The sequence below is a fragment of the Maniola hyperantus genome, chromosome 2 (assembly GCF_902806685.2).
Source record: "Maniola hyperantus chromosome 2, iAphHyp1.2, whole genome shotgun sequence".
NCBI classification, from domain to species: Eukaryota; Metazoa; Arthropoda; class Insecta; order Lepidoptera; family Nymphalidae; genus Maniola; species Maniola hyperantus.
The window spans coordinates 15,142,311-15,167,775 of NC_048537.1; the positions used below are offsets into that span (position 1 = coordinate 15,142,311).

Consider the following 25,465-nt stretch of genomic DNA (forward strand, 5'->3'; position numbering starts at 1 on the left):
AAATTTTATTTTCAATAAATGGATATCCACTTCTGGGTTCATTGTAATTTGTAATATTATGTGCATCTGTTTTATGATTACGGTAAAGATGTTAGACATCTAGTCCTTATTTTGAATATTAGTAGTAGATTACGCTAAAGAGTCTTTTAGGATATAGGGGACAGTTCCTTCGCACTTCGCAGAATAGCTTTTGCCAATGGCTAAATCAGCTAGTCAGCTGATCTCGGAGTCTCTCAACTCTTTCTCTAACGTATTATGAACAAGTCCAGCTGTTTTGAGTGGATTTGAGTCGAAGTTCCCCAAAATTTCTTCCCCGAAGACTTCATCAAGAGATCTTATGGAGATTTCCTCCCACTAAATAAAAAGTAAGAAGTAGAAGAATAGTAGGTTTTATAGCAACGGCATGGCAAAAGTACAATTAGTAAAAATTGGAGAGGAATTTAAAACCCAAAAAGGAGTCGGACAAGGGGATCCTCTGTCTCCCATACTTTTTGACCTTATTAGAAATTTTGTCTAGCCCCCAAGGGGGGAGAGTGAGCATAAGGGACAAGGAAGAGACAAATAATTTGTAGGGAGTCAAGAAGGCGCCTCGGGAAAATTCCAAGAGCAAGTATCGAACGGGCGCCCTCCCGCGATTCGGTAACCGAGAGGTTGGTGGGGCCATGGGAGGTGGAGGGTTGGCCTTATTAGAGGAAATTTTGAGAAATTTAGATTGGGAAAGGTGGGGAATAAACATTAATGGATGAAGGCTGTCACACGAAGTCTGGGCCGGGGCAAGTCGCCAGTTGGTGTCATAAAAATATTATTCATACCTTGCTTCATGGTTCGCGGTACCAATCAATCATCTATATTAATTGAGATTCTTGTAATTTATAAACAAGCATTTCAAGCATTTTAATCGCCTTGAGTATATTTCATAATATTTAATAACACTTCTTCACACGGCACCGTACCGTTTTTAAGTCATTAGTTAAGGTAGTCAAGCCATTATGACTTGTATGTGATTGGAATAAGGGTCAGTGTTGTTTAACTGTTAGGTAGTTTACAAGATGTAATGTGATACCGGGTAGTGATACTATCTCGTACCGGCTTTGTCTCACCGGGTGGCGCGTCGCATCGTAATGCCTTGTTTTCTGTAATAGACTTTTCTATTACAAAAAAAAATTATTAAAAAAATCGACTTCCAAAACCACTACAAAATAAAAATAAATTTTGTTTCTACACGTGTATGTACATATATCATGTTGACGTCGGGCAAGCTTTGACTTCTAGTTTCTTTTATTTTTCTCGCTCGACTTCATACAAGTGTGGAAATAAAAGTTATTTTTTACTTTGTAGTGGTTTTGGAATATGGTTTTTTTTTTTTTCAACTTTTTAGTGTAAGTAGTCATTGTTTGGTACCTAAAACATCAATTCACCAGCAAAACTTTCCAAATCCACAAGGCTTAGGAGTTCAGTACCTTCCAGCAATCAGGATTGAAGAGTTGGGACTCGGAATTCAATAACAAAGTCTATGCTCGGTATTTACAGTACTATTTCACCAGAAACAGCTCCTGAATCTCTATAAATTAGAAGTGCTGTGCCATGCATCATCAGGTTTGAGGAGTTCGGACTTGGAGTGTAATCATGAAGCTGTTGCTTGATAATCAATTCACCATCAGAAATTTCCGAATCCCCATGGCTTAGGAGTTCTGTACCTTGCAGCATCAGGATTGACGAGTTGGGATCCGAAGTTCAATGGTGTAGTCTATGCTTGGCACGAAAAATAATATTGCATCATCCGCAGTTCCTGAGTCACTATAGTTTAGGAGTGCTATACCCCTACATCATCAGGGTTGAGGAGTTAGGACTTGGAGTACAAACATAAGGTCGTTGCTTGCTACCTACAATATTAATTATACACTATAAATACTTCCTGAATCTTGATAACTTAGGCGGGCAGTAACCCTGCAGCATCAGGATTGAGGAGTTGGATCCAGAAATTTTTATGGGACCACCACGAAAACATCCCCTGTTGATTAAAAAAAATTGCAAATCGGTCCAGAAACCTCGAACAAATCGGTGTACATACATTAATAAAAAAAAATTACAAAAAAAATAAAAACCTACTTCGATACACAAACACTAAAAATTGAAAAATAATTTAATTTATTACCGAATATATTATGTATACAAGAGTTAATATAGTTCCATAATAATACTTTTTGGTGCCGGTGCCAATTAGCTTTAACTGCGCGAATCGTCTAGACTTCATATTTTTATGAGACTCCACAATGGCACCTCATTGGCACCGACCCCAAAAAATATTAAAGAAAAAAAGAATTTTCAAAATCGGTCCAGGCGTCTTCGAGTAATCGGGGAACATACATAAAAAATAAAAAAAAAAAAAAATAAAAAAAAAAGATTCCGACGAATTGAGAACCTCCTCCTTTTTTTGAAGTCGGTTAAAAAGGAAGCGGGCCGAGTTGAGAACCACCTCCTTTTTGGTAGTCGGTTTATAAAATGGAGGCGACGCGACGATGGCGGGATGAATTAGATAAGTTTACGATTACGTGGCCTCAAGTGGGAGTCCTTTGCCCAGACGTGGGACAGTGAAGGCTGGTTTAGATTAGATTAGCATATAATAAGAAAAGATAAGAAGGCAACTAAGTAGATTTATAAATCATAGCTGCTTTATGAATAAAACTGAGAACCTTGATATTTAACGGCCTACATTAACTACATTCTACTCACATTTGAGAAGGGCTTTTAAACAAATAGGCTTTTAAATATAAAGGAAACTATACATAATTACTTAACTGTAATAGTACCAATCTACTGGTACGTCTAGGCCGGAAATAATAGTACTTACGTTACTGTCTGTGCCGGAAATAAAGCAATTGCCGGTCGAGTAATATTGGAACGACGAGGCGTGGAAGTCATCACTTGTGGGGCGCTTCATCCTTTTAAATTCACTAGAAAGTTCTAGTGAATTTAAAAGAATGAAGCGCCCGCGTTAGCAGAGTCCTTTTAAACTAAACGTTGCTATTTCGACTGAGATTTGGATACTTAGCGCTTTTTCCAAGAGTTGTGTAGCAAAAATGAAACTTAGACCTAAGTCTGATCTAACTTCCGATAGATAATTAATGTAATAAATAAACAAAACACGATTAATTACCTGCTAATTGAGCTCTATCAATGAATTAGTGCATAAATTAACTGTGAATTACTCTCCCTCATTTTATAATGCAATAAATTAATTAGAAAACCAGTTTTTAAAACATTTTTTAGAAAAATAGAACATCAGTCTATTCGATAGCCGAAAAACACGCTTTTAACGTCAGAATACGCTACATATTACATATAATCACGCCTGATATTATGAGCTGACTAGCTTCTGCTCGCGACTTCGTCCGCGTGGACTACACAAATTTCAAACCCCTATCCCACCCCCTTAGGGGTTGAATTTTCAAAAATCCTTTCTTAGCCGATACCTACGTCATAATAGCTATCTGCATGCAAAACAGCCCGATCCGTCAATTAGTTTGACCTGTGCGTTAATAGATCAGTCAGTCAGTCAGTCAGTCACCTTTTCGTTTTATATATTTAGATACATGCAACTGTCATCCTACCTATTAATTGCGCTAACGCACTTGTTACATTAGCTTGAGAAGTTACAAGTAGATATGTAAAGGTACACAATCTAAGGCCGGCCATACACGGGTAGCTTGGAGCAGTCATTATTAACTGCTTCAAGCTGCGAGTGCATAGTGAACTACAGTCTACTATTTGCGTACATATAGTACACGATAGGTCGAGATGGCAATCGGGGTATGAGACGGGGGGACGCCCTGCACACCCACACGTCACCTGCGCTGTCCCACACCGGGTTAGCGGGGGGGGGGGGGGGGGGGTGGGCTTTGCGGGTATGTGGCGCGTCCCCACCCCGATTGTCATCTCAACCTGCCGCGTACATGGAACCGCTTGAGCAGTTGCGAGTGCTCCGGGCGGTCAAATATTAAAATCCAACAAAGATTTACAAAGTTACAGGCATTTTAATTTTGGAGTGGGAGGGTCTTTCTCGCAAAACGAAAATTTGTATGAAACCGCACGAAGCTACTATGGCATTTGTCAAATGACGTCATAATTCTATATCGCTATCTCTGTCTAATCAGAAATATTTAAATGCTTATAACTTTTTATTATTTGATCGATTTAATTAGTTTTTTCAGTTTACGTCATTATTTTTATCCTAGTCTAAATATATGAAAGGAAAAGGTGACATGCAGATAACTATTATGACGTAGGCGTCCGCTAAGAAAGGATTTTGGAAAATTCAACCCCTAAGGCGGTGAAATAGGTTTTTGAAATTTGTGTAGTCCACGCGGACGAAGTCGCGAGCATAAGCTAGTTTATAATAAAGTAATAAAAAAAGAGTCAAATACCCAATTGTTGATATGACTGCTCGAGCGTTCCGTGTGCTTTGATTAAGCTAGCTAATTACTCGAGCTGACGTGTATGGCCGGCCTAAAATGTAATTGTATATGGACGGCTCAATGTAAGTTACACTCACTACATACTTTCGCAGATTAACGTAACTCGGTGTCATGTTTGTTACAGTGAAAACTTACGTTAGGGCTTCTGATGCACTAGGGCCTTAGTTCGAATTTTATAGCTATAGATCCCAACTTTTGATTGAAACTATGATAAGCTGTGGTTAGTGGTAGCCTAGTGGTTAGGACGTCCGCCTTTCAATCGGAGGTCGGGGGTTAGATCCCGGGCACGCACCTCTAACTTTTCTGAGTTATGATTAAAATATCACTTGCTTTAACGGTGAAGGAAAACATCGTGAGGAAACCTGCATGCCTGAGAGTTCTCCATAATGTTCTCAAAGGTGTGTGAAGTCTGCCAATCCGCACTTGGCCAGCGTGGTAGACTATAGCCAAAACCCTTCTCACTCTGAGAGGAGACCTGTGCTCCGTAGTGAACCGGTGATGTGTTGATCATGATGATGATGATTGAAAATACTTACAGAACGCGGCCGAAAGTAATGATACATCGACCGTTAGACGGAGATACGAGATTTGTAGAGCGCTGTCACTGTCGTTGAGACCGACAAAACGTCATATAGGTATGAGTGACAGCAGAGGCGTCTTTACCTATAGTGCAGGGTGTGCGGCGCACACGGGCGCCGGGTCTAAGGGGGCGCCGAGCGCCCTCTAATGCGGCACCTCCAAAGATGCGTCGATGCCGGAGCTCTCATAGACCCTGCGCTCGTGTTATGGCCGACGCCGTCATCATTTAAAATTGCACCATTTGCATCCGAATTTCCGTTTGAAAATATAACTGTTAGTATTCCATTTTGACCCTGCTCCTACTAGACTAGAGGGCGCCAGGGTACTGGTTGCACACGGGCGCCACAAGGGCTAGAGACGCCTCTGAGTGACAGAGACAACGCTCTACAAAGCCGAAATGTCATTCTAAAGGCCGATGTACATTACTGTCGGCCGCGTAGGTACTGTACGGTGTACCTACTTGCTTATAGGAGCTAGCGACTAGCGTATGCCCTTACAGTAGGAGTTACTAGCCGATACCCGTGACTTTTTGAAATCCCGTGGAAACTTTTTGATTTTCCGGGATAGAAGAAGCCTCGTCCAGTTTTTTAACTAAGTATATCCATTAACTATAATATATGTATTAAAAAACAGGTCAAGTGCGAATCGGACTAGCACGCGAGGGGTTCCATACCATTGTACAAGAAATAACTTTTTTGATGTATGCATAACCACAAATTTACGGTTTTTTTATTTTTACCGTTAGGCAGAGATAATTTAGGCTATAAGACATTGCTTTTCAACTCTCAACTATCAACTCTCTGCCTGTTAGGTATACGGTTCATAAGATACCGCTCACTGAAAAATGGATGGACGGATGGACGGACGGTCAGCGGAGGCTTAGTAACAAGGTCACGTAAACAACCATCGGTTACGGAACCCTAAAAAACGGGGCTGTCAGCGTTAACTTCCCCCATGGAACTAGGAATCAGCTTAGCCTATTGTGGCTTCCCCTACCACTTATTCGCGGCTAGATTCCGTCGGGTATCCGTCGACACTAGTCTACCAGTTTTTAGGGTTCCGTACCTCAAAAGGAAAAACGGAACCCTTATAGGATCACTTCTGTCTGTCTGTCTGTCGGTCTGTCAAGAAACCTACAGGGTACTTGCCGTTGACCTAGAATCATGAAATTTGGCAGGTAGGTAGGTCTCATAGCAAACATTCGGGGAAAAATCTGAAAACCGTGAATTTGTGGTTACATCACACAAAAAAAAATTAAATTGTGGTCGAAGTAAGATAACTCTATCAAGTGGGTGTATCATATGAAAGGGCTTCACTTGTGCATTCTAAAACAGATTTTTATTTATTTTATGCATAATAGTTTTTGATTTATCGTGCAAAAAGTCGAAAAAATACGACTGCAGTACGGAACGCTCAGTGCGCGAGTCTGACTCGCACTTGGCCGGTTTTTTTGTTATTCGACGACAAATAACTTTTTTTTTTAATATCAGTGGGAACTTTTTGATTTTACGGGGTAAAAAGTATCCTATATTATGACTATCGCCAGGATGCAAGCTCTGAACGAAATCGATGATGCCCACAATTTCATCAACGTGGATTTAGGTTAACTAATCCTGGGGAAATCCTCTTTGATTTTCGGGATAAAAAATAACAAGCGTATGTCCATCCTTGGGATGCAAGCTATCCCTGTAGGTACCAAATTTCGTCAAAATCTGTTAAACGGATGGCCGTGAAAGTTAGCAGACAGACAGACACACATTCGCATTTATAATATTAGTATGGACGGATTGCCGTACAACCATAAAGCATCTTTCATTTTCTTCAAACATTACATTTATAGTCCGTACAAAATGAGTTCTCACGCGCCATTTTAACTTTGTGTAAACTGTCTTGTCAAAAGTACCTCACTTTTAAAACAAGAACTAAAATCGTACTTTTGACATGAGTACTTGGCACATAAAGTTAAAATGGCGCATGAGAATTTATTTTGTACGCATTATACCTAAATGTTCTTTGAAGTTGTAAGCTTGTTATCTCCAAAAATCATAAGGCTTCGGCTTCGTCGTGTGAGCCTTATCAGTTACCTCGCGTCACGTGCTTACACACGTTTTGTCTCTACAAATGATAAGTTAAAAAGCTTTTTAATGAACTACTAAAGAACTACTGAAACTTTCTCATGAAAACAAAATAAAGTATCAGTCTATACACGACTACATAGGTACATACTCTGCCATAAGCTTTTGAGATTACCACTACCAGTGCCCACTATTCATATGCCACCTCGACCTATTGCGGATAATCTTAATAATCGTTAAATTGTGAAATAGACCTACTATTTAGAGTCGTATGTCGTATGTCGAAGGAGTTGGGATCCCACCGCATTTTTATGCCAAGAAAACCTCTGCTACTAATTTAACTACACCTGCATAGGTAGGTATAGCATTTCATTTAGAAACAGTAACTTTCGTTAACAAAAACTTAGTTACTTTCGTTACTATTTCCCAATGAATTTCAATGACATGTCAATTAAAAACCATAGGTAGGTAAGTACTTACTTAATAATCGATTTGCTAATGTATTTTTAACTACGGTTTTTTTCTTGGAACTTAATCCTGTACACTCACCTTAGAAAAAACCGGCAAAGATGTTGCACAACACTATAAAGCCGATAAAAACAACGAAAAAGTCGGTTTTTATGACTTAAAAAAATTCACTACTAAAATAAATCACTGTTTTATTGACGTAGAATTTTTTTTTTTAGTTTTTTTTTTAATTAAGTTCATTCACGTTACAGGTTATGTTTCGATTCAGTAAAGCATGCCCGCTACCGTCATGATCGAGTTTCCACATACAACTGACTATGTCCATCATTTTGAGAAAATCATGCGGTTACTTAATAGTTCATTAAGACAATATTAATTTCGTTATCATTTTACTAATCATTACGCTCTGTGAAAGCATAAAAAATCTAGTCGTGCATTTGGAGCTTGACTTATTAAAAACATTTTATTCGTAATATTCTTGTCTATGCTTTAGGTATGTTCCACACATGTTGTAGTTTGACGACCTCACTGGCGCAGTGATGAGCGCGAATAGCTCTGTGGTCTTGCTAGTGGGAGGTGCAGGGTTCGATTGCCGGCAGGGGAAATTTGGAATTTAATAATTTCTGAATTTTCTCTGGTCTGGTGTGGTGGGCGGCTTCGACCGTGGCATGGTTACCATCCTACCGGCAAAGCCGTGCCGCCAAGCGAATTACGAGTAACATTCCGGAAGGGGTACTTATGTGTTTAATAATAATATAATAGACTGTCATACTCCTTGCAGGTTAGCCCGCTTCCATCTTAGACTTCATCATTACACCACCAGGTGAGATTGCATTCAAGAGTTAATTTGTGTTTGAATTAAAAAAACACATGGCTCCACAATCCACATACGAAAAGCTTAAATGCCTACTGATAACGTTAGACTTGACGCAATCTACGTAGCGCCATAAATATTAGTTTAATATCCGAATTCCATGTGTTTCAAATTTAATGACGATAAAATTAAAATTAATTTTTATTAATAAAAGTATTTAATTATTTTACTGTACGATTAGTGTTACCGGAGATGTGCCTACCTATATACTTACTATAAAATATTTCGATAATTTTTAATCTGCTTCTTCTTTTTCTTTTTATATACATATAAAAAGATTTGTCCAGACTGACTAATTGACTGATTTATTTACGCAGAGCCTAAGCCGCTAGGGTTAGAAACTTGAAATTTTGACAGTATAAGTTCCTTTACGAAGTACTCCCTTAAAAACTCTAAAGCAATATACTCGACATAGGCGAAGAAAGATTGTATGAACGTCTGTCGTTTTATCACGGCTTTTTTAAAAATTCAACGTTTTTCAAGTGAAAATCCTTGAAAATTGGTATTTGGACTTGAAGAAATACGTATTTCATAATTGTGGAAATTCTACCACCATTCTACCACTTACCCCACAAAGTTAATAAAAAACCGGCCAAGTGCGTGGCGGCCCACGCGCAGTGTAGGGTTCCGTAGGCACAATCCTCGAAAAACAGTTACCCTACATAGCCATGATAGTTTTCCTTTAAAATTGATTATATATAATACTACTGCTGTGAATTTTTTCACGTTCTTATATACTACCATTTGGCTGATAGAGGGGGGGGGGGACTTGACTCTAATAAAAATTAACACTTTAAAATATCATATTTTACAAACGGATCTAGAAATCGAAAAATGATGTTCCCACACCCACAGTATTTTTAAAAGACCTATTCAACGATACCCCACACTATGGGGTAGACGAGAAAAAAAAAATTATCCCCACTTTACACGTAGGGGAGCTACCCTAAAAAAAATATTAATCAAAATTTTATTTCACCACTTTGTCGACGTGATTAATATTTATACCCATGCCAAATTACAAATTTCTAGCACTAATAGTCTCTGAGATTAACCGAGGACGGACGGACAGACAGACGGACGGACATGGCGAAACTATAAGGGTTCCTTGTTTACTACGGAACCCTAAAAACCGACATTATTTAAGTTGAAACTTGAAACTTGGTAGGCATGTAGGCGTTTTATTTAAAAAGGTAGAAATACGAAAGTATTTCAGGATTTTCAGAAATTATATCCTCAAGGGATTTTCAAAAGTTCCACTCGAGCGAAGCCGCGTGTCTGCTAGTTTGATATAATTAGTTTGGTAAACCAATAAAATCTAGAAACAGGTTGTTTCTAGATTTTATTTTTAGTAACAATATTCAAATTAGTTCCAGCTATTTCGGAAATTTAGGCACTATAATAAAAAATCCATGTCTATAAATAATACTTTTATTTATAGACATGGAAATTAGCAAAATTGAAGAGTGTAACATTATGTTTAGCGTTCCGTACCGTACCTCAAAAGGAAAAAGAAACCCTTATAGGAGCACTTCGTTGTCTGTCTGTTTGTCTGTCCGTCGTGTCTGTCAAGAAACCTACGGGGTACTTCCCGTTGACCTAGAATCACAAAATTTGGTAGGTAGGTAAGTCTTATAGTTCGTGGTTACATCACAAATAAAAATTAAAATGTGTTGAACAAAATATAATAAGTAGGTACCTATTTTAAACTTTTAAAGTAAGATTACTATACCAAGTGTACTATTTATATGAAAGAGCTTTACCTGTACATTTTTACAACAGGTTTTATTTATTTTTATGTATACATAATAGTTTTTGATTTATCGTGCAAAATGTCGAAAAAATACGACTGTAGCCTCGATACGACGAAACCCTCGACTCGCACTTGGCCGGTTTTTTGTTACTTATATTAGTTATTCTGACCCTCGGCTTGGCGTATTGATGATGATTAGATGATGGCCATGATTTCGTCTGCGTGAATTTAAGTTTTCTAAAATCCCGTGGAATCACTGATTTCCCGAGATAAAAAGTAATCTATGTGACTCTTCGCGTTACTCTCCGGATTAATCTATGCCCACTAGTTAAAATGTAGTTAAAATGTTGATCTGAGTACCTACATGCCTACCTACAAGAAATATTGCACATCGACCTTTAGAATGAGATTTCGACTTTGTAGAGCGTTGTCTTTGTTACTCATTCCAATGTGTTATTTTGTCGGTCTCAAGACAGAGACAACGCTCTACGGAACCGCTATCTCTTTCTAAAGGTCGATGTAGTCGATGTATAATATTTTCTGTCGCGTAGCTGTACGTACTGTAGGCAACTGAAGTGCCGAAAAAGATGTAATATTTACTTTCTCATAATTAAACAATCCGTTAATATTATCTTATCAGTTATCTCATAAAACGTTTGCTTACATAAGTGCATCTTCAATGTTGCAATCAAACAAATATTTCCCTTAACTCGCTCCACATTTTCAATTACACAATTTTAATTAATTATTGTTATGACGTTAATTACAATTTTAATGTCACTACTAACCAAGCTACTAACTCCTTCATGAAGTGTCATTATCTTGAAAACATTAAGATATTTAATTAGGTAGAGGTTTAAACTAAAAAGTATTTAAATATTATTAGGTAACCTAAGAAAACAAAATTCATAGTATCATACTTCTATATATTTCTACAATATTATTATAAATACGAAACTGTCTGTCTGTCTGCTAGCTCTTAACAGCTCATTCGATAAAACCGATTTTGACGAAACTTCGTAGCGCGGAGACGGCCATATCCTTCTTATTGTCGCAAAAAGACAAAGCGTTCCCAAAACCTAAATCCACGTTTATAAAGTCGCAGGCATTATACATTTTGTACATAAATAGCTTGCATCTCAAAGCCTTATATACTTATTACCTTTTTGCCGGAAAATCAAAGTTCCCACTGAATTTTTAAAACGCCTAGTTAAATCCACGCGGACGAAGTCGCGGGCTTCAGCTAGTAAACTAATAAAATGAAGTCTTAGCCTAACTGAAATTATTTCATAGGTATTTTCATTATTTCAAAAAGTTAAATTCGCTAAATACGGAAGGAACCTCATTGCGAGAAAAAATTTAAACAGTAGAGTCGCAGTTAGCGCATTCGCTGTCAGATTTCAATCGTTTCGCCGTTCATTTGTTTTTAAATGTGGAAACCGATATATTTGGACGTTGAGTGCATCGTTTGCAATAAAACATTGCAAAAAATTAGGCACGATCCGCGGGAGGTATCGCGAAAAATGGTTAGAATTGCGAGCAAGCGTGCTAGGACGCCGAATTGGTCACCCGAAGAAAAACAGTACTTGCTGGAACTAATTAAAGAGCACAAGGAAGTGGTTATAACTAAAACTAACAATGGACCTAACCATTCCGAGGAAAAAGATGTAGCGTGGAACGATATACTACGTAAACTAGCATTGAAGTTTGGTAACAAATTCACTGGGCTATCTATCAAGAAGGTTAAAACCCAATGGCAGAATATGAGACGCATAGCTCGCGATGAGATTGTCCATAACGCAGGGATGGTAAATAAATATTCGAGGCAGTCCTTTGAAGTATGTCACTTACTAGATTTAATTAAGGACGGAGTACTCAAGGAGGAAAATGAGTCGAACGATACAACTATGACAACTAACATCGAAATTAAGACTGAAAGCATTGATGAGTGAGTATTATTAAGTTAGTTTTAAATTAAACTAGCTAGCTGATGCCCGAGACTTCGTACGCGTGGATTTAGGTTTTTAAAAATCCCGTGGGAACTCAACAATTTTCCGGGCTGAAAAGTAGCCTATGTGCTTCCCCGGATGCAAGCTATCTCTGTACCAAATTTCGTCAAAATCGGTTGAACGGTTGGGCCGTGAAAAGCTAGCAGACAGACAGACAGACACTTTCGCATTTATAATATTAGTATGGATTACCGTTAGAGGTGTGTTTATTTATGCAAATTATTAGGTAGGTAAGTACTATAGCTGACATCTGTCCGCGTGTGTTTAGGTTTTTTGAAAATCCCGTGGGAACTGCTTTTTCGGGATAAAAAGTATCGTTAGTCCCCAAGAGGCAAGGTATCCCTGTGCTCGTAAAAATCGGTTTAGCAGTTACTTACGCCGTGAAAAGATCAGTAGCAAACAGAACAAACTGAGTTACTTTCGTATAATTAAGGTAATGACACCAGTGTTGTACATCACCCCAATAATGGACAAAAAAAGAAAAAAGTTTATAAATTAAGGGTACAAATTTGATTTTAAATTCTGGCAACACTTAAACATAGACTTTGACAGCCCATCTGTCAAAAGGTGACGTATCATTTCCCTCGGCCATTTTGTTTCAAAATGGCGAATGGTTAGTTTCGTGTGCAGTGAGTTGTTCACAAATAATCCAGTTCTATTAAGGAAATCATTAAGGAAGTAAGTGAATACTTTTGTTTATAGACTCTAATAGAGGTGTGGTATAGAAATGAGACATTATTTTATGTGTAGTATGATAAATTGACCAAATAATCCACAGCAATAAGCCAGGACAGTTTTGATTTGTAATGCGAATTTGATGATGTACATTACTGGATTTTTTTTTCAAGCATTTACCAATCATGAACATTGTGTCACAACTACTTTTTTTTGTCTGTTCTAGAATTTGAGCTTTATTGTGCGATGCTCAATTTTCTCTTTCAAAGTAACTACTTTATTTTTATTTTGCTCTACAGAATCCAGTAATGGACATAAAATGTCCATAATTGGAAACTAAAGAATACCCAGTTATAGACATATTATGTTCATTACTGGAATTCTACAGTTCCCAGTGATGGACAGATCAATTTTATTTCAGTTATTTTTTAACCTCCGACGAAAGAAACGAGGGTTGTTATAAGTTTAACATATGTATCTGTGTAGCTGTCTAGAGCATCGTAGCTTATAAACGAATGAACCGATTCTGATGCGGTGTTTTCTGTTTGACAGCTGAAATTATCGAGATGGTAAATGATGATGAAAGGTGAATGATGATGTATGATGGTGGACGGTTGGATGTTATGTTTAATAAAAATCTGTTCAGCCCTTTGAGGATTATTAGCTCTTTTCCTAGTTGATTAAGTTTTTTTTTTTTAATATCATTGAATGATGAGACGAGCAAGACGTTCACCTGATGTTAAGTGATACGCCTGCCCATGTCAGATGCAGTGCGTCCCATAATTTTGCATTGCAGTATCATACGACACACTGCACTGCACTCATCACCCTGAGACAACAGTTCTTAGGTCTCATTTTGAACAGTAATCACGTCGGCGTACAGCGCCCTTCAAACCGAAACACAGTAATACTGCTTCACGGTAGAATAACGGACACCGCGGTGGTACCTACCCGGACGAACTCCGCAAGAAGAGTCCTACCACCAGTAAAGTAATCTCAGCTATTTTCATCTGCAGCATCATTTAAAGTTTCGAAACACCCAACTCCTCAACAACTTACTCTTGTGTTGTCGTTGGTATTAGAATAGTCCCGATGATTAGATTATTATAGATATATGATGATCAGGGCTTGATGATGGAGCAGGAAAGAGAAATTAGGATGGGTTGGGGGTATGGCGTCTGGGTTATATTTAAACCTTTTAATTTTGTATTTTATCTTTATAGAATGGCACCAAAGAAAAATTACACCCCCGAGCAAATGGGGAAGGCCATAGAAGCGGTTAGGAAGGGGGAAAAAATTGCTAAAGCTGCTGAAAGATTTGGGGTGCCAAGAGTAACATTACACAATAAAATAACAGGAAAAAGTCCGCTTGAGTGTTCCATGGGTCTAGCCACGTATTTATCTAAAGATGAAGAACGTGTATTAGAATTGTGGGTTGAACTAATGAGTGAAAAGCATATTCCGATAACCAAATATGAGCTGCTTGACAGCGTTCAAAGAATAATTTCGGAAAAACGCCAAGTAACACCTTTTGTCAACAATCGCCCAGGAAAGAAGTGGTATAGTCTGTTTTTAAAGCGACACCCTATAATTTCTGAAAGAACTTCTCAAAATTTAACTACAGCGAGAGACAATGTAACAGAACAAGATAAGATAAGATAAGATAAGTTTATTAATTGCAAAATTGTATGTACATAGGGTCTTAAAAATATTAAAGTCCAATTACAATCTGCCATCAATGGCGCGCAATTTTACAATAGTGTCAGTTACACATTTAGTTACTATTAACATAGGTACTAAAAAATAAAAAATAAATTTAAAATATGATGTCAGAGAAAACCTAAAATAGTCTTATTTTAAGACATAGAAAGATGGTTTAAAGAAATCGATGATTATTTACAGGAAAAAGATTTAAAGTCGGTGCTTGAAGAGCCTGATAGAATATTTAATACAGATGAGAGTGCATTTTACTTGTCGCCTAAACCAGGAAAAGTACTTGCTAGACGAGGTGATAAACATGTATAGAGCTCTTCAGGGGACGAAAAAGATAATCTCACAGTTTAAATTACTGCGAATGCTGCAGGGACTTTGGCTCCTCCCATGGTTGTTTATAATTACGAGAGAATCCCAGCAGCTGTATCGAGTAAATGTCCAGATAATTTTGGGATTGGCAGGTCTCAAACCGGATGGATGTGCGGGGCCACATTTTATGAGTTCATTACCAACATATTTCACCCATGGCTTATAGAACAAAACATAAAAAAACCCATTTTATTTTTCCTAGATGGACACAGGTCTCATTTAACGCTACATCTTTCTGATTTTTGTGCTGAAAATGGGATCGAACTAATGAAAATGAATACTTTTCTGACTAATTAGTTTTTAGTTAATAAATATGAAAGAATCATACTCATAACTCAGTTCTTCATTTTTACCATTGCATCCTCCACCATGCTGGCTTCATAAATATAAAAACAAGTTGGTACCTATCTGTCCGTCCATTGTCCATTAATTGGATGTCCATAACTGGATTTTGTTAATTAATGGGCGTCCATTACTAGATCTTGTTCATTATTGGGTGTCCATTACCAGATTTTTACTGTACATCATTGGTTGAATGAATATTTTAAATACAGTTTGAATATTTTAATTATTTTATTTGACCTTGTTATCTTAGCCTAGTTATTATAATTAAATTACATAAAGGATAACCCAACCTTCATGCTACATTTAGTTCTAACTGTATATGTTTCTTATCTAAGGAGATATATTGAAATATATATTTTTTTGTCCTTAAACCGTCCATAATTGGTGTCGTTACCTTATAATATTCAAGTACATAATTGAATATTATACATTAAAGTACTTAGTTAAACAAAATTGTAAAACTAACAGCTAGGCAAACTTTACTTAAGTAATTACTTAATTTAATACCTACTTAATTTCAAAATATAGGCTTATTTCAAAATATTAAAATAAAAAATAAAGAAAACCGGTCAAGTGCGAGACAGACTTACACACGAAGGGTCTCGTACCATCTTTCAAGATATTTCTAACACTGACGTACTTTTTAATTTTTTAATTAAGTACATGGCGGCCATTTTGAAACTTATATTACCTACTTATTCGTTGTTATAGCGGCAATAGAAATACACACACACTGTGATGTATGATCATGAGATACAGCCCGCTGACAGACGGACGGACTGATGGACAGATGGACGGACAGACGGACGAACAGACGGGCGGACAGACAGAAGGACGGACAGATGGATCGACAGTCGGATGCCAAAGGGGCATGGTCTTAGTAAAAATTGCCATGCTTCTTCCAGGTTAGCCCGCTACCATCTTAGACTGCATCATCACTTACCACCAGGTGCGATTGCAGTCAAGGGCTAACTTGTATTTTAATAAAATAAAAAATAAAAATGGACTGACGGACGGACAGACAGCGGAGGCATAATATAGTAATAGGGACCCATTCGGGTACGGAACCCTAAAAACAACATATTATTCTAGTCAAGCGCGCTCCAACTAAAGCTGCATCATCACTTGCCACCAGGTCTGATTGCAGCCAAGCGCTAGTCGGTAAATTAAAAAAAAACATAAACATTCATTTTACAGAGATACAAGCCAACCAAGTTGCAGTAGCACCAATCCATGCCAAGAGAGCTTACAGGAAAAAGTCGACAATACAAGAGAATCCTCAACATGCAATTCCGAGTCAACTGAGGTTATAGGTGCTGAAGACTCCGTGGCGAATCAGGAGAATATGAGTAACAAGAAATCTACAAGTTCCATGACTGAACCAACAACTGAATTTGTAGAAGATAATGGGGCAAATCTGACAGTTGATACAGAAAAGGAAGAGTTTTTAAAGTGAGTCAATCACCATCACTATCATCAACCCATCACCGGCTTTCTTAGAATGAGAAGGGTTCGGCCATAGTCTACCACGCCGGCCAAGTGCTACACCGTGAACGATGGCATCCTTATGTGGCCGGCGTCCGTGTTTTCTGCCATATAATTAACATCATCATCATCATCAATAACCGATAAACCTCCACTGCTGGACATGGATCTCTTGTAGGGACTTCCACACGCCACGCTGAATCCAGCGGCTCCCTGCGACTCGTCTGATGTCGTCCGTTCAGGGGTGCGTCTTCCGGTGCGAGGTCGCCATTCCAGCACCCCAACGTCCATCGGTTTTACGAACTATGTGCCCTGCCCATTGCCACTTCAGCTTCGCAACCCGTTGAGCTATATCGGTTACCTACTCTAGTTCTCCTACGGATCTCCTCATTTCTGATTTGATCACATAGAGAAACTCCAAGCATTATAGCTCTCTCCATCGCCCGTTGAGTGACTCTGAGCTTTCTTATGAGGCCCATAGTTAGCGACCATCAGGCCGATTGCGAATCGACTGCATCTATCATTTAATGACAGCATCAATGTCAAAATATGGTTTTCCTATCACGGTTCATTGAGACAGTCCACAAAGGATAGATGTGGACAAAAAAATGTTTTGACAGTTCATTTACACTATCGATAAAATTTATTGTATGAAAAATGCTATTGCGGACGCGTTTTGAAGTTTGATGTCATATAAGAACCTCGACAAATGTTACGTCAAATGAGGTTTTCATTGAAACAACTCGAGAGGTGTTTTTATCAGTGACATAAGCTATCCGCAAATCGTTTTACTACTCATATTAATTAAAATAAAGTTATGAAAGGGATTAAAAAAGGCTATAGTAATTCTTCTGCTAGATAAGAAATCAATTATTAATTTTAGAAGCTAGTATAATAGTATAAAAGCATTTTTAGATTAATATAAGTCTCATAAGTACTTTTAAAAGAATATGTGATGACTCTTTCATTAGTAGGTTTGATGCACAGAGTACATTAAATATAGAGGTATACTAACACAGAGAAATGAGAATCACAGAGTACTTTTTACACGCACCTATAACTTCTTGGAGAACAGTTATGTGCATTTTAAGTAAATAATTAAATATCATTGCTTTAACGGTGATGGAAAACATCGTGTGGAAACCTGCATGCCTGAGAGTTCTCCAAAATGTTATCAAAGGTGTGTGAAGTCTACCAATCCGCATTTGGCCAGCATGGTAGACTATGGTCAAAACTCTTCTCACACTCAAGAGAACCGTACTCTATAGTGAGCCAGCGACAGGCTGAACATAATAGTATACCTTTGACTCCTTTGAGAACAATATGGAGAACTCTCAGGCATGCAAATTTCCTCATGATGTTTCCTTCACCGCTAAATCAAGTTAAGTATAATTAATTGTTTAAAACGCACATAACTCTTAGAGATGCGTACCTAGAATTGAACCCCCAACCTTCAATTATTCAGAGGTGGACATCCTAACCACTAGGCTCTTCGGGGGACTTCTAAAATTATTCCCCAAAGTAATGTCCAAAAGTCAAATCATTTTCTGATTTAATTGATTTAGCTTTGGAAATTACTTTGGAATTTAAATTATTTAGGCAAATAAAACAACAGTTTGATGATTTTTTATGTATTCTTTTATTAAAGTAGATTAGATTCTGAAATTTTAATTATATCACCATCTGCTTCTTATAAATCTAATCTGGCACCGTTCATTATTTTATTTGTCTCTGCACGGGGTCCAAGAGCTCGAGTTCACAACATATCCCAATCCATATCTTTGTCAGGATGAAGAAATGAATGCAGCACTGTATCACCTTTGCCTGAAAAAAAATTATGATAACTGAGTAAGTGACCACTGACTGTGTTGCTTAATCTATACCACTAGGCACTACCTGCTTCTGTTTAGGTATGACTTTGTCTGCGAAGACTTTAGAATCAGTGTATATGGTATCTTTGTTACTAATTTAGCTAATCCAAATTGTTTCTTTAAATATTTGTGGTGCGAAGGAGTAAGAAACATCCAAACTTTCATATGAAGAGCAACGTTTTAGGCAGCTCTAGATACATAAGGAAACATACTCGAGAAAGCACTTGTAGTGTGGAGGTACTTACTATGAAGTCATAACCACCAGTAGCAATGGACTCAATTTGTATAATAGGTAGGTACTTTATGAAACGCTGTTAAAACTCTTCTAACTTTTCGGAGTTTAATACCATTGTAACAACTAAATATCACTTGCTTAGCTGTGAAGGAAAAGGAAGATCGTGAGGAAACCCGCATGAGAGCCCTTACTTGTATTGAATGATAACGTTTGTTAACTTACGAGTTCTAACTTCTACCACACAGACGAGGTCACACAACAACTTCTCGAAGCAGCCACAGTCCGTCAATAAGGGTCCCAATACTTAGGCAAATCAGTGCCCAGGCATTTGCGTATAAGTTCAGTGAGAAAAACTAAGTCTCCGGAGTCCGAGGAGCAAGCAAAGTTGCAGAATTAATCACAAAAAACAAACGCGTAAACGTTACCACAGACTAACTACTTCTTTGTAATAAGTAACGTAGCCAAATTTAGGAGACTGTTATGTCCATGTAAATTGCTAGATTACCAAGTGATTACCATAGATATTCGATTTAGTCGGGTTATAAATAGGTCCGTGCTACCAATACGTCATCAAAATGTCGATAATGACCAAATGCGATATAGTGCATTAGTCGTCCGCGATAGCAAATTTATCAACTGTAACGATCACGATTCTTAAGGATATTTCTATTGCGATGTCACATGTCAGTTTACGGCAATCGGCCTGCATGTCTCGGATCCATATATATGTCATTATTGGCAACACGCACTGTTCGAAGACTTTACCTACTAATACTTTTAATAAAATCTATTCACTCTTGCTTTGAAGGTTTTTAATTTTGCTACTAACTAACCTACAACTTTTTCAGGTATTCAGTCACAGAAAAACAACTAAAAATAGAATCTTTGAAAGAAGAACGCCAAGTCTTTAGAGCTATGCGAGAAACTGCCGAACTAAACAAGATTATTGCTGAACAAAAACTGAAACATATTCTCTGGATGAAAAACCGAGAAATGGCGTAAGAATAAAGCTTAATTTTATGCAGGCAGTTTATCCTCATGGTAAAGGTATGCTAACAGCATAAAATATAAACTGCAAATCGTGCAATAAACTTCACTTAGAGTGATTGATAAAATTTAATCATACCTATTGTAGGTATACCTACCCTCACGGAACAGAAAAAACAGTTTGAAAAAGTGTTTTTTCTGTTCCGTGCCTACCCTTCCTTCCTTTTGGCTTTGGCGTAATTAGGTAAAAAGCCAAAAAGCTTGTCACCACAGCTTGGTTGGTAGTGATAATGAACAACGATAATGAAAACAATTTCAAAAGTCTGATTCATCATTCATTTTAATTTTCCGAAAGGTACCTATAGTTTCTGGATTCTAAAAGAGCAGCGCCATCTATGGACATATTCATAAACTGAGTTTAAGGCACAATGCAGGTTCTCCCCAGTCCCACTAGGTATATCTGCAGGTTTTTAATTTTAGAGTTGATTTATCAAACTTTTATGAACTTAGATAAATTTTAATTTAGATAAGAATTATTAATAATACTTTTAATAATATTTCACTATTTCAAAATTATAATAGAGCAGATTATAGATTTCCAGTCCAATGCTATGTTTTTAATCTGTGGACATTTGTCAATTTCTTGTCAATTTCAATTGTCAATGTCATTTTGATTTGAAATTGAAAACTGAAATAGAAAAATAAAAATCTTCGGGAAAAATCTGCAAAATTTTATTCATTTTTATTTGAAGTACAGACTATTTTATACGCAATCATGAACTTCTTAGCAAGGACCAGAACTCCAGTGTTACGTGCAATTTCAGTTAGGTAAGATATTTCGAGCCGGTTGTTACGCAACCCTAACCTATCAGCCAATAGTCCTACCTAATTTTTTATAAATAGGTAATAGAAATTTGAAATCTTCCTAAAACATACCATACAATGTAAATATGTTTGTAAATATCAGTCATTTATAAATTTAGATTTGGCGACGTGCCCTTTGTAATTTCTGTATTCCTTGTAATTCACAATCAAATTTAACCCCTACCATCTTCGTTCTTAGGCGAAATTAGCGTAGCAGCTAAGTCATTATGATTGGCACAAGCATAGCATACATAATAGATAGAAAAAACAACAAATCTACTTGAATTTAGACATCAACCAGGTACCTTATAATTTAACTGTAGTAGGTAGGTACATAATGTTATTATTGTGATGTGAAATTTTGCATGATACAGTAACTACAATGAATGCAGGATAATTTGAGGCTTATATAAATTACTGCACAGTGGAAAATATCAATAAATGTACTAAAAATGTGTAAATATCAATAAATGTGTTGCTCTCTTTACAACACAGGAAAGTGAGCAGTGTAACGAGAGGGAAGCTGTATTAAAGCTTGCATTTCTTATATTATTAGGCATGTATTGTGTTTTTAAAAATCTATTGTTAATTTATGCATTGCGATTGTCACTGATCTGCACTGTAGGTCAATACACATGTCTTATTAAACCAAATTTGAACAAAAATTGAAAAATAAATTGAAAAAACATTATCATACATTCATTATTTTATTTAAAAATTATTTTTAATTTATTTATTAGCAAAAGAACTACCTTATCTACACCTATATTATAAACGCGAAAGTGTTTTTGTTTGTTGGTTTATTGGTTTGTGGGGTTGTCCTTCAATAACATCGCAACAGAGCACTGAATTTTTTGCATGGGTAAAGTTTAAGACCTGGAGAGGGACATAGGCTACTTCTTATCCAGGAAAATTAAATAGTTCCCATAGGATTTTTAAAAACCTAAATCCATGTGGATGATGTCACAGGCATCAGCTAGTAGGCTGTAAGTACACATTGCTGGCATCAAAGCATGTATTTAAATAAAAATGTAAATTATCTCTTGTGATGTTACTTGGTTCCAGTATTAATGTAGACTGTCTCAAAATTTATGTATAGTAGGTACATGGCAGAAAGTAATGTACAAGTAAATTTCATTGACCTTTAGAACAAGATAACAGATTTGTAGAACGTTGTCTCTGTCGTTGAAACTGACAAAACGTCAGGTATGAGTGACAGAGACAATGCTCTACAATGCCGAAATGTCATTCTAAAGGCAGATGTACATTACTTTCTGCCGCATACTGTATGTAAGATAACTGACTAAGGTTACTGCGGGCACTATCGAAGAAAGAAGAAAGAAAAATATTTATACCTTATTTATCAGTACCCTTATTATAAATGCGAAAGTGTGTTTGTTTGTTGGTTTGTTAGTTTGCCCTTCAATCACGTCGCAACGGATTGACATGATTTTTTGCATGGGTATAGATGAATACTTCTACAAATACCTGAAGAGTGACATAGGCTACTTTTTATCCCGGAAAATCAAAGAGTTCCCACGGCATTTTTAAAAACCTAATTCCACGCGTACGAAGTCGCGGGCATCAGCTAGTACCTTAATACTTTCAAGTAGGAGTTACCCTAGCGTTTCCACCATTAAAGGTTTATATGGCTTTGAGCCCACAAATGTGCTTAGGATTTGAGGATAAAATACTGGATGTATTATATATAATATCTGTCCCGGCCTTACTCACGTGTTTAGTCGACGTTAGCCCGACTAGTTTCGAACCCATCCGGGGTCCTTTTTCAAGGGAGTCAGGTCGCGCACGCGTCACAATTGTGACTGCGAGCTGCGCGTGCCGCTGTCCGTAGAGCCCGTTGTGAGGGTAAACACGTGAGTAAAGCCGGGACAGATATTATATATAATGGAAATCACTCACAATAGTTTAAACGCTAAAATACTGGATGTATGTTTTCAGAATGTATGCCGGTGAACCAGGCTCTGGTGCTGGCAAGGGTGGTGGCGGCGGTGGTGCCATCCGTGATGCCGGTGGTGCATTTGGCAAGATGGAGGCCGCTAGGGAAGATGAATACTTCTACAAAAAGGTACTTACATGTCCAATGTTCATTTAATATCTATCACTAACCATTATGGCTGAGGCACCCAAGATGCTAGAATGGGGACCTCACACTGGAAAGCGCAGCATTGGAAGAACCCTAGCTAGGTCGACAGATACAGGAGCACGTGTGCGAGACAGTGCAGGGGTGTGTGGAAGTTCCTATACTAGACCTATGTCCAGCTGTGGACGTCAGTATATCTGTTGATGATGACGGACCACTATGGCAAGATTAAGTGGTGATAGCCTAGTGATTAAGACATTGGCTTTCTATTCAAGGTGTCAGGGATTCATTCCTGGGCACGAAACTCGAACTTTTTGAAGTTATATGTGTGTTTTAGCAATTAAATATCACTTGTTTTAATGGTGAAGGAAAATATCGTGAGGAAACCTGTATGACTGAGAGTTCTCCATAATGTTTTAAAAGGTGTGTGATGTTTGCAAATCAGCACTTGGCCAGCGTGGTGGACTATGTGATTTTCTGAGACGAAAGGATACAGCTATTGTGACCCACACTATATGCCCAACACACACATGGCCGGTTTTAGTTAAAAGATTTATGAACAACCAAAAAAATTAATATTAGCCATGTTGTTATTTTTATTTACAGCAAAAGGAACAGTTGGCAAACTTGAAGGGGCATTTAGACAAAGAGATTGCTTTCCACCAAGAGCAGATTAAACGCCATGAAGACGCTATCCGTCGTCACAAAGAACAAGCGGCAGGACTCCCCTCCGAAAAGTAGATTATAAAACGCCAATTTATCCTAAAGTGTCCATTACACAATAGGTTTTGCTGTCAGATATGTGGTTTTCCATACACAGTTGTGAATGATGGATAACTAATGTTTGCGAATATATGCAGTACAAAATGACTTCTTACGTGCCATTTTAACTCTATTTATTGATTTATTAGGCAATATCCTCGGTATGCTTACAGCAACGCCAAATCGCATACGGACATAGTTTATTGAATTCACATATTATTATGCTAATATTAAAAACATCTAATTGGTGGTGCTGAGCAATCAGACCATTGAGCAATTGTATGGGTCAACTGTCATGGCAAAAATACAGTTTACTTTTAAAATAAGGACTAAAATCGTACTTTTGACATGACAATATTAAAAACATCTAATTGGTGGTGCTGAGCAATCAGGCCATGGAGCAATTCTATGGGTCAACTGTCATGTCAAAAATACAGTTCACTTTTAAAATAAGGGCTAAAATCGTACTTTTGACATGACAACTGACACATAATAATTAAAATGGCGTGTGAGAAGTCATTTTGTATGCATAATACATTTTTTCATCCATGATTGACTAAATTGACTGATCCAGAACCTAACGTTTAATGAACATCTAACATCCAAAAAGCCCTGTTTTTATTAAACTTATTCTACTGTAAAGTGATCACAAAGTGTATGGTACAGTGTTAAGATGTCAAGCTTTTCTCGCTTTTATTTTGTTTAGTACTTACTTAGTCTTGTGAGTTTTTGACATCAAATATATTGTACAGGCAATACTTGTGTTTTAATCGTGACCGTTTTATTTAATGATTTCGATCAGGCACCTGCCAGTTGCCTGTTGCCACCTACTGATACAATTTTAATGGTTTTACAGCCGCACTCAGAGTCGCTAATCGTTACTTAAGATTGAGTTAAAACGAGGCAGATTTATGTGAGAGATATAGCTCTGTCTCATTTTAACAAAACTTAAGTAACGATTAAGCGACTCGAGTACGGCTGTTAGGTTTCTTTAATTTGAATAAAGTAAGAAAGAAGTTAAAGAAATTAAACTGAATTAATACAGAATACGGTTTTGATCTGTCAACGCACAGCTCAAACTACTGGACGGATTGCGCTGAAACCTGTCATTTTTGAAAATACAAGTTCTCCTCTAGAAAATAGGGGTTTGAAATTTATGTAGTTCACGCGGAAGCCGCATGAATAAGCTCGTTTTTAAAATCCTAATAATATTATAAATGTGAAAGTGTGGGTGTTTGGTTGTGTGTTACTCAATCACGAAAACGGCTGAACGGATTTGGATGAAATTTGGAATGGAGATAGATTATACCCTGGATTAACACATATGCTACTTTTTATCCCGGAACATTAAAAAGTTCCTGCGGGATTTTTCGGGATGGGTCACGCGGACGAACTCGCGGGCATCAGCTAGTAAAATATAATGCTTAAAATTTAACACCTCATGGGTCATTTTAACTTTTTGTGTCAAAATATTATATTAAGTCAAAAGTACGATTTTAGTCTTGGAATGAATCAGTACCCATATTATAAATGCGAAAGTGTCTTTGTTTGATGGTTTATTGGTTTGTTGGTTTGTCCTTCAATCACGTGGCACGGAGCAACGGATTAACGTGTTTTTTGGATGGTATAGTCAAAGACCCGGAGAGTGACATAGGCTACTTTTTATCCCGGATAATCGAAGAGTTTCCACGGGATTTTTAAAAACCTAATTCCACGCGGACGAGGTCGCGGGCATCAGCTAGTGTTTTATATTATCTCTATGATTTTAGTCCTTATTACTTTTGACATGACAGTTGACCCATAGAGTTAAAATAAAATGGCGCCT

General features: G+C 37.4%; 2 protein-coding genes across 2 annotated transcripts in view; one reads left to right on the forward strand and one right to left on the reverse strand.

The window, feature by feature from the left end:
- Positions 1–7,902, reverse strand: part of LOC117993267 (protein scarlet-like) — a 37,949-nt gene extending 30,047 nt beyond the window's left edge. The window contains exon 1 of the mRNA XM_034981025.2: positions 7,679–7,902. The gene's annotated coding sequence lies outside the window, so the exon portion shown is untranslated. The remainder of the gene's footprint in view (positions 1–7,678) is intronic.
- Positions 7,903–11,685: 3,783 nt separating this feature from the next.
- Positions 11,686–24,396, forward strand: LOC117990370 (uncharacterized). Its single transcript, XM_069504568.1, has 5 exons — positions 11,686–12,172; positions 16,533–16,787; positions 19,775–19,924; positions 22,737–22,863; positions 23,485–24,396. Exons 1-5 carry the CDS (start codon positions 11,748–11,750, stop codon positions 23,617–23,619), a joined length of 1,092 nt encoding a protein of 363 aa, XP_069360669.1. The 5' UTR covers positions 11,686–11,747; the 3' UTR covers positions 23,620–24,396.
- Positions 24,397–25,465: the final 1,069 nt, after the last annotated feature.

Bases quoted from the DNA above. Each gene is read 5' to 3' on its own strand.
- LOC117990370 (XM_069504568.1), top strand. From the start codon at position 11,748: ATGGTTAGAATTGCGAGCAAGCGTGCTAGGACGCCGAATTGGTCACCC. The intron at 12,173-16,532 runs GTGAGTATTATT...TTCATTTTACAG, and splicing joins AAGACTGAAAGCATTGATGA to AGATACAAGCCAACCAAGTT. The intron at 22,864-23,484 runs GTACTTACATGT...TTTTATTTACAG, and splicing joins ATGAATACTTCTACAAAAAG to CAAAAGGAACAGTTGGCAAA.